Source organism: Palaemon carinicauda, chromosome 17 (genome assembly GCF_036898095.1).
Source record: "Palaemon carinicauda isolate YSFRI2023 chromosome 17, ASM3689809v2, whole genome shotgun sequence".
Taxonomy (NCBI): domain Eukaryota; kingdom Metazoa; phylum Arthropoda; class Malacostraca; order Decapoda; family Palaemonidae; genus Palaemon; species Palaemon carinicauda.
The window spans coordinates 56,513,806-56,523,805 of record NC_090741.1 but is presented as its reverse complement, the minus strand read 5'-3'; the positions used below and the strand labels follow the sequence as shown (position 1 = coordinate 56,523,805).

At 36.7% G+C, this 10,000-nt stretch overlaps 1 protein-coding gene across 1 annotated transcript in view; it reads right to left on the bottom strand.

Moving 5' to 3' along the window:
* Positions 1-10,000, bottom strand: part of LOC137656379 (integumentary mucin A.1-like) — a 94,709-nt gene that overhangs the window by 74,774 nt on the left and 9,935 nt on the right. The window contains exon 2 of the mRNA XM_068390552.1: positions 5,451-5,693. Coding sequence (XP_068246653.1) covers positions 5,451-5,693 — 243 coding nt within the window. The remainder of the gene's footprint in view (positions 1-5,450; positions 5,694-10,000) is intronic.

Below are 10,000 nucleotides of genomic sequence, written 5' to 3'. Positions count from 1 at the left end.
CTAAATTAGATAATAGACATGTAAAAAAGAATAATTATCAAGAAATAATAAATAAGAAACGGATTTTTAGCGTCACTTTACCTTAGAAAGTCCAGCGCAGGTGTTGGTCTTGCTATGCAGAGAGGAGATGAACGGGCGGCAAGGAAGTAGAGAGGGTGACTACGATAAACGTACACTGCCATAACTTATTCTAACTTACACTAAGTGAACTTTAACCAAACTCATCTTATTTATTCTTTTTTATTTTTATATTTCATATTTTTTTTACAATTTTTTTTTTCTTTTTGATGATTAATTTTAATCACTTTCACTCTCTCCACTTAAAATTGATTGAATTCTTTCTCTTCACTCTGCCGTTTTCTTTGAACCACATCCTTCCTCTTCATCACGAGTTCGCTTCGTAGTTTTTTAAAGAAGCTATCGATAGAAAGTTGCTTGGTACGGCTTTTCAGAATGTTTCGAAAATGAGTTAGGCAAACATCATCGACCTGCGCAACTACACGACAACCTGCAAGTTTTTTGGATGGTATTGGTCGATGAAGTCGACCACGTCTTGATATTTTCCTAACATCTCTTTTATTTGCGCCGAACCTAACACATGTTCTACCTCCTCGATCCCTTCCTCGTCATCACTCATGCTCAGACATAGCATGGAGTTCCTTGAGCTCTTCTGTGGTAAGTTCGTCATGATGTTCGGCGACGAGTTCCGTGATATCATCTGCGTCGACCTCCAGACCCATGTACTTGCCAAGGGAGACGATTTCCTCTACGTCTTCCGCTGCACCCACCAAGGGATCAGGTTCGGGGTTAAAACCCTCGAAATCTTGGGGAGAAACTGCATCAGGCCACAGCTTCTTCCAGGCAGAATTCAGTGTCCGTCAAGTTACTCCCACCCAAGCCTGATCTATGATCTTCAAGCAGTGCACGATATGTTGATTTTTGTGAATTACCAAAGTGTTATTTAAATGATTACAGACTTCGATATTACATTGCTGATGTGAGCCTACTGTATAAATAGCTTGTGTGACAGACAATCCGTTGGTTTTCAAAGTATCGGAAAGGATTAATATTTCAGATCCCGGTAGTGTTTTCTTTATTTGCACTATTAAATTCGAAGGTATGTTTGGTTCGATATATTGCGTGCAAGATGATATTACGGGTGAACGAGAATTCTGCTTGGTCGCGTACATTATTTCTTTATTAGTGAGACAAGTTATTGGTTCTTCAACGTACGTTACGGTTACATTTGTCATCTCCTTTTTATCCAAAACTGACTTTAAGGTATTAGAAGACTTATAGAATTTCCCTTTGATATACACGCCGTGCTTGGCAGGAGCTAAGATAATGTTTTGATTTCCCATAGATGGGTATCCTATAATTACAGCTGGATACATATTAATGTTTTTTACTACAACAAATGTATCGGCAAACGTGCGATTACCGACTCTGAACTGAATATGAGTTATGCCTATGACGTTTAATTCATTATTTCCTATACCTGAAAGTCTAATTCCTGATTTTTCAATCGGAAAGTTCAAAAACAACAAATGATGCGTCTTCAAATCCATAATATTACGTGGACTACCAGAGTCAAAAAATAACGTAAAGGATTTGTGTTCTAAATTTACAGCATATAAGGTTGGCCGTAACTCATTTTGGCTTATTATCGTATGAATTCGTTGCAAATCTACGGGAGCATGCACTGTTTTACTTAATTCGGCCGTGTGTTTCATAGGAAAATCTATTGTCTCACAATTATCTGACAAAACATTAAATTGATTATTCAATACTATTGATGTTGACATGAATGACCTTGACCCAACATCACTCTCTTCCCCTCTAGAGTTAACTATGTGGTATTTGCTTTGCTCTGCACATTCTGAAAATTAGGCTGACTTTGCGAGGTCTGGTTTGACGGCCCAGGCTCAGCGATATTTGAAGAAGTGTTTGTTTGTTTCGGACTCTGAACTGCATTGACATTTTGTTGTTTCTTCTTATTGTTAAAATGAGGATTTTTCTTTTTATTTCCATATGGAACTGACTGTGGAATTGACTGTGTATTTCTAGGATATTGTTGTGTCTTACGCGCGTAACATTGACTATAAGAATGTGATGCTGTGTTGTGAACTGAACAAAATGTCGTTCTACAGTCTGCGCTTATGTGACCTTGACGTTTGCAGTTGTAACACGTCACTCCCGCTACTGGACTGTTAATTACGTTCACTGTTTGTGGTTTTGTTTCATTCTTAGCAAAAACTTGAGTTAACACGGGATCGAGATCTGGACACTTGGACATGTGTTTCTTTATCTGTTTATAGACATCCAATTCCGTACTTGCAGGCATTAACTTCTTATCAAAGCACCGCACTAAAGCTTCAGGCAACATAAGTGTCATGCAAGTTAAATACATTAATCGTAAAAAATCTTTCACGGAGATATTATCGTTAGTAACCCAAGTGGAATTACCTAAAATGTCCTGATATTCGTTAAGCCTATCAGCTATGAGAGCTGCTCTCTCAACAACATTAAGCCGATTCATAGTGGCTTGATTAAGTGTATTTCGTAACGTTAACACTACATCCAAAGCTTCCTCACCCCCATAAATCGCGCGTAACCTAACTTTGAAATCATCCCAAGTAACTGCTTCTTGAAATGAAACACCTCTTAAATACGCACTCGCATCCCCTTTAGAAAAATCTATAAAACTTTTAGCTTCTTGTAATTGTACAAAAGGATCTACGATTTGTTTGGCATTTAAATGGGCATCAACGGATGAAATCCATGACTCCACATTTTGTGGCAAGAACCCGTTGACACGACCTTGAAAAGGAAGGATTGCTGACCTGGCATTTACAAGCGTCACAATTGGAGGAGGATTAGCCTGGCCTACACCACTAGGTCCAGGGGTAGGGCTGACAGGAGGAGCCATGACTGCTGTATTTTTTTTTTCTATCTCTTTGACCCCTTTCAATCCTATCAAAATATCTATATGAGTACAGACGCCCACTGCGTAAACGCATATGTATAACAAAATTCCCCCAACAATGTTACTAATCCCAAAACATTTCCCCCCAAGAGTTTCTGAAAGAAAAAGGAATTAGCACAAAGAAAGAAAAATTCTAAATGAGAATTCGGAGTTTCTTATAACAAAGTTTAGGAATTCACTCACCCCAGTAATAATTGACTAACGACTTGTGATAACTACACTTCACTGCCCAAACTGAAATGAATACAAAATGTCTGTACTTAGCTTATATATGAAGTCGACACGTCCTCTCTCTCTCTCTCTCTTGATGTTTTGTTAGCGATGTCTCGTTCTAGTTTCTTGTTGAATGTAGTTCTTCCTGGATATGTCTTGCAATTGTTGAACGCCAGTCCTTGGGTTTCCTAGGATGTTGATTGAAGATTCAAGTTGTATACTAACATATGTTGATGTTAGCTTTTCCGTTGGACTTAATCAAAATTGTAGATTCTTGTAGATAATGTTGAGTTCTTGAAGATCTTTATCAGGTTTTACAGCTTTTATTTTGAAGTCTTGAAGATCTTTCTCTGGTTTTACAGCTTTTATGTTGAAGTCTTGAAGATATTTCTCTGGTTTTACAGCTATTATTTTGAAGTCTTGAAGATATTTCTCTAATTCTTAGAGTTTAACCGCTGTCTTAGAGTTTAATCGCTGCCACCATTTATTGGTGTGCTACTGTCTTAAGCACACATTTGAGTATGAGTTGTTTTCAGATGTATTTAAATGGATTAACTGAATACATCTTAATGGTTTTTAAGTTTTATTTTTATAAAACAACAGAGTTAAACATCTCCATCACTGGAGGAAGCTGTGTTGGTCCAGACGACCAATTCTGGTGAAGTTTAGATATGAACTGAATAAATTATCGATATCACAGATATCGTATGCTTGCTTTAATTTAGCCACGTGACGGAATCGGAAGACACCTGCATCCGGTGACGTCACAAACTTTCACACGAGGAGACAATGTGTTGACGTTAAGAAAGAATGTCAATTTGCCGAGGTTTGCATTATACATCCTGTTTATAATTTGAATGACTACAGCAAATCCCAGGGTTAGCTCTTCCAACCAACATGACATATTACGTCATTTGTTTTAAACATGTAATATTACTATTCTAATTATTACATATATATATATATATATATGTGTGTGTATATATATATACATTTATATATATATATATATATATATATATATATATATATATATATATATATATATATATATATATATATATATATGGGTCTAAGACATTTCGTCTAAAGCACTTTCGTCTAAAGCACTTTTGTCTAAAAGGACTTTGGTCTAAAGGCACTTTGGTCCAAAAGCTCTTTGGTCTAAAGGCTCTTTGGTCTAAAAGCGCTTTGGTCTAAAAGCACTTTCGTCTATAATACATAAAATGCATAAAAAGGTAAAATGATAACAAGTCAAAAGTAATAAAAATGTTTTATTAAGATATAAATTCATATGATTGAAGATAAAATCTTAACTATTATAAGAAAAGTCATTAAAAATACTAATAATTCAAAACAAAAAACTGGTTAGAGATAAAATCTTAACTATTATAAGAAAAGTAATTAAAAATACTTATAATGCAATACAAAAATTGCGAAATAAAAACTAGTAAAAATTTATAAAAATGTAAATAAGAGACAGTATTTAAAAAGAACTCAAATGATGTGCAATGATTCTGAGGTAATCTTCCAATAAACGATTCTGGTAATCAGCAACAACATTGTAAATTCTTTGCTCTCTTCTTGCTACTTTGGTATTTGGTTTCTTTGGGTTTGCTCCTACGGTAAGTTGAGATATTCTTGTTCTGACGATTTGTTCTTCTCTTCTTAGAGCATCCAGAACATTATATAAATTTGAATGAGATTGAACTAATACACCAAATCGTCTATGCCATGCTTCAACTGAATTTATCGTACGAGCGTTACCTGCGAGTGTAAGTTCATAAACATTCCATTCATGTACTGAAAATAATGGCTTGGACCGTCTTCCATTTCGTCTTTGCATCCTGTTTACAAAAGTATTGTCTATGTATTCAATAAACGGCAATGCATTTTCTGGTACTTCTTGTTTTAAACATTGCATTCCTCTCGGTACATCATCAATAGGCAGAAAGGCCAGAGCATTCTCTAAAAGTGCATGCAACATCTTAACATAAATTTCTTCCGATTTCCCTGGTAGTAAAGCAAAAGGAAGTGGATGTATTTCCCCGTGGATTTCGGCATGAATTGTATATATTTGATAAAAAGGTGTTTGGACACGTTTCAAAAGTGCCATCAGCAAACCAGTGCTTTGAGGATCCCAACTTTTGCAATGATGATGGGGCCGCAAAGATCAAAACTCTATCCTCATCGTCTGATCCACTATCATGTAGCAACCACTTTTCTTCTCCCAATGTTATTCTAAACCTACCTTGCACATCTACATCGGCTAATGATGTCGGAAGAGTGGGAAATTGTTTACTTCTTAATTTCCGAACATTTCGAGTCATAGAAGCAGTGGTAGGAAGCAGCGGCTGGGAACATTCAGGAACCTGACTAATCACTTCAGATATAATTGCTGCCGGCGTTTCAGATGTTGTACTAGCCTTTTCTGTAATTTTGTTTTTTGCTTGCAACACATACACTTTTTCAGCACCACCAGCGTGGTTATGATCTGAGGTTTTCATAACTTCACGATTTCTACTTAAAATAAGGCGACCTGGACACATCCGATCTTCACATCGCCAATAAGAAACTGTTTTGGTTGCGTTATTCCTCGTGTAATAATAACCATTGTAACATAGTTTATCTTTTCCTCGCGTCGTTTTAACGAAGTTTATAGTAGTTTCCATTTTGGGGGTTCGAGCTGAAACTAAATAACCAAGAAAGTATTTATACCAAAAAAAATTAACGAGGAAGAATGGTTATTACCCGTTATTCCTTTATGCCAAATTAGTCATTAGGTAAAAGAAAATTCCAAAAAAATTATTTAGCCGAATATGCTTTTAGACTAAAGTGCTTTTAGACTAAAGTGCTTTTAGACGAAAGTGCTTTTAGACTAAAGTGTTTTTAGACTGAAGTGCTTTTAGACCAAATTGCTTTTAGACTAAAGTGCCTTTAGACGAAAGTGCTATAGACGAAAGTGCTTTAGACGAAAGTGCTTTAGACGAAAGGGTCGTATCCCATATATATATATATATATGTGTGTGTGTGTGTGTGTGTGTTTGTGTGTATACATTAAATATATGTAAATAACACTTATATACACATATATGAATATAAGTGTATATATATATATATATGAAAAATATATATAAATCTGGACATACTGTGTGTGTTTGTGTGTATACATTAAATATATGTAAATATCACTTATACACACATATATGAATATAAGTGTATATATATATGAAAAATATATATAAATCTGGACATACTTATACATACATAATGCACTACTCCATTGCATCAGCTGCATTTCGTGTTGGCAAATAGTTCCTTGAACCAAAGAACCAAACGTTGTAGCTTGAAATAGAGTTACAAGTAATTTTATAAAGTATCTTACGGGAGCCCGTTCGTAAAGGGGAATCGTTATAACTCGAGATCACCATACCCCGAGGACTTACTGTGTATATGTATATATATATATATATATATATATATATATATATATATATATATATATATATATATATATATATATATATATATATAAATATATATATATATATATATATATATATATATATATATATATATATATATATATATATATATATATATATATATATATATATATATATATATATATATATATATATAAGTATATATATATATATATATATATATATATATATATATATATATATATATATATATAAGTATAAATAAATTTCTACCTCATACTTGGGATCGAACTCTAGCCCCTTCTAATGAAAGGCCAGGTCGAAACCAACCATGCCACGAGAGCCCATAAAAGGAAATCTGAACCTGACACTAATCTAGCTGTCCGAGGATTTACCTGGTGAGACATCAGTCTCTTTACCAGCGAGTTTTACCAGATTTCCCCGGGCCACCACGTGACACAATTGGTAGTAATTCATTCAAATTACCCCTAATGAGTCAATATGGATAAATATCAACACAACATCGTGTTCAAATAGAAATAAATTTCTACCTCATACTTGGGATCGAACTCTAGCCCCTTCTAATGAAAGGCCAGGTCGAAACCAACCATGCCACGAGAGCCCATAAAAGGAAATCTGAACCTGACACTAATCTAGCTGTCCGAGGATTTACCTGGTGAGACATCAGTCTCTTTACCAGCGAGTTTTACCAGATTTCCCCGGGCCACCACGTGACACAATTGGTAGTAATTCATTCAAATTACCCCTAATGAGTCAATATGGATAAATATCAACACAACATCGTGTTCAAATAGAAATAAATTTCTACCTCATACTTGGGATCGAACTCTAGCCCCTTCTAATGAAAGGCCAGGTCGAAACCAACCATGCCACGAGAGCCCATAAAAGGAAATCTGAACCTGACACTAATCTAGCTGTCCGGTTCAGATTTCCTTTTATGGGCTCTCGTGGCATGGTTGGTTTCGACCTGGCCTTTCATTAGAAGGGGCTAGAGTTCGATCCCAAGTATGAGGTAGAAATTTATTTCTATTTGAACACGATGTTGTGTTGATATTTATCCATATTGACTCATTAGGGGTAATTTGAATGAATTACTACCAATTGTGTCACGTGGTGGCCCGGGGAAATCTGGTAAAACTCGCTGGTAAAGAGACTGATGTCTCACCAGGTAAATCCTCGGACAGCTAGATTAGTGTCAGGTTCAGATTTCCTTTTATGGGCTCTCGTGGCATGGTTGGTTTCGACCTGGCCTTTCATTAGAAGGGGCTAGAGTTCGATCCCAAGTATGAGGTAGAAATTTATTTCTATTTGAACACGATGTTGTGTTGATATTTATCCATATTGACTCATTAGGGGTAATTTGAATGAATTACTACCAATTGTGTCACGTGGTGGCCCGGGGAAATCTGGTAAAACTCGCTGGTAAAGAGACTGATGTCTCACCAGGTAAATCCTCGGACAGCTAGATTAGTGTCAGGTTCAGATTTCCTTTTATGGGCTCTCGTGGCATGGTTGGTTTCGACCTGGCCTTTCATTAGAAGGGGCTAGAGTTCGATCCCAAGTATGAGGTAGAAATTTATTTCTATTTGAACACGATGTTGTGTTGATATTTATCCATATATAAGTATATATATATATACATACAGTGGTACCTCTACATATGAATTTAATCCGTTCCACGACCGACTTCGGATGTAGAAAATGTTCGGATGTAGAAACGAATTTTCCCATAAGAATACATTGAAAAAGGATTAATCCGTGGTTGAGCCCAAAAACTTATGATAACTCCTTAATAAATTACTACACATAATTACACATGACAATATGCACTCTAAATTAGATAATAGACATGTAAAAAAGAATAATTATCAAGAAATAATAAATAAGAAACGGATTTTTAGCGTCACTTTACCTTAGAAAGTCCAGCGCAGGTGTTGGTCTTGCTATGCAGAGAGGAGATGAACGGGCGGCAAGGAAGTAGAGAGGGTGACTACGATAAACGTACACTGCCATAACTTATTCTAACTTACACTAAGTGAACTTTAACCAAACTCATCTTATTTATTCTTTTTTATTTTTATATTTCATATTTTTTTTACAATTTTTTTTTTCTTTTTGATGACTAATTTTAATCACTTTCACTCTCTCCACTTAAAATTGATTGAATTCTTTCTCTTCACTCTGCCGTTTTCTTTGAACCACATCCTTCCTCTTCATCACGAGTTCGCTTCGTAGTTTTTTTAAAGAAGCTATCGATAGAAAGTTGCTTGGTACGGCTTTTCAGAATGTTTCGAAAATGAGTTAGGCAAACATCATCGACCTGCGCAACTACACGACAACCTGCAAGTTTTTTGGATGGTATTGGTCGATGAAGTCGACCACGTCTTGATATTTTCCTAACATCTCTTTTATTTGCGCCGAACCTAACACATGTTCTACCTCCTCGATCCCTTCCTCGTCATCACTCATGCTCAGACATAGCATGGAGTTCCTTGAGCTCTTCTGTGGTAAGTTCGTCATGATGTTCGGCGACGAGTTCCGTGATATCATCTGCGTCGACCTCCAGACCCATGGACTTGCCAAGGGAGACGATTTCCTCTACGTCTTCCGCTGCACCCACCAAGGGATCAGGTTCGGGGTCAAAACCCTCGAAATCTTGGGGAGAAACTGCATCAGGCCACAGCTTCTTCCAGGCAGAATTCAGTGTCCGTCAAGTTACTCCCACCCAAGCCTGATCTGTGATCTTCAAGCAGTGCACGATGTTAAAGTGGCTTTTCCAAAATTCACGCAAAGTTAAGTTTGTGCTTTACGTGGCATTAAAGCACTGCTTGAATAGGTGCTTGGTGTAGAGCTTCATGAAATTCGAGATGACTTGCTGCTCCATGGGCCGGAGGATAGAGGTGGTATTCGGTGGAAGATACAGCACCTTTATGAACTTGAATTCTTCGAAGATATCTTCAAGTCCGGGGAGGGGGGGGGGGGTGAGCGGGTGCATTGTCAAGGCATAGCAGGCCCTTTAAAGGCAATTTCTGCTCATGAAGATACTTCTTCACAGAAGGACCAAAAACTTGGTTAACCCATTGGACAAAGAACTGCCTAGTGACCCAGGCCTTCGAGTTGGATCGCCAGAAAACATGAAGCTGGTCCTTATCCACATTCTGTGCCTTAAAGGCCCTAGGGTTCTCAGAATGGTAAACCAGTAAGGGCTTGACTTTAAAGTCCCCGCTAGCATTGACACATAGGACAAGAGTCAACTGATCCTTCATTGGCTTATGCCCAGGCAATATCTTCTCTTCGGCGGTGATGTAGGTTCGACTGGGCATCTTCTTCCAAA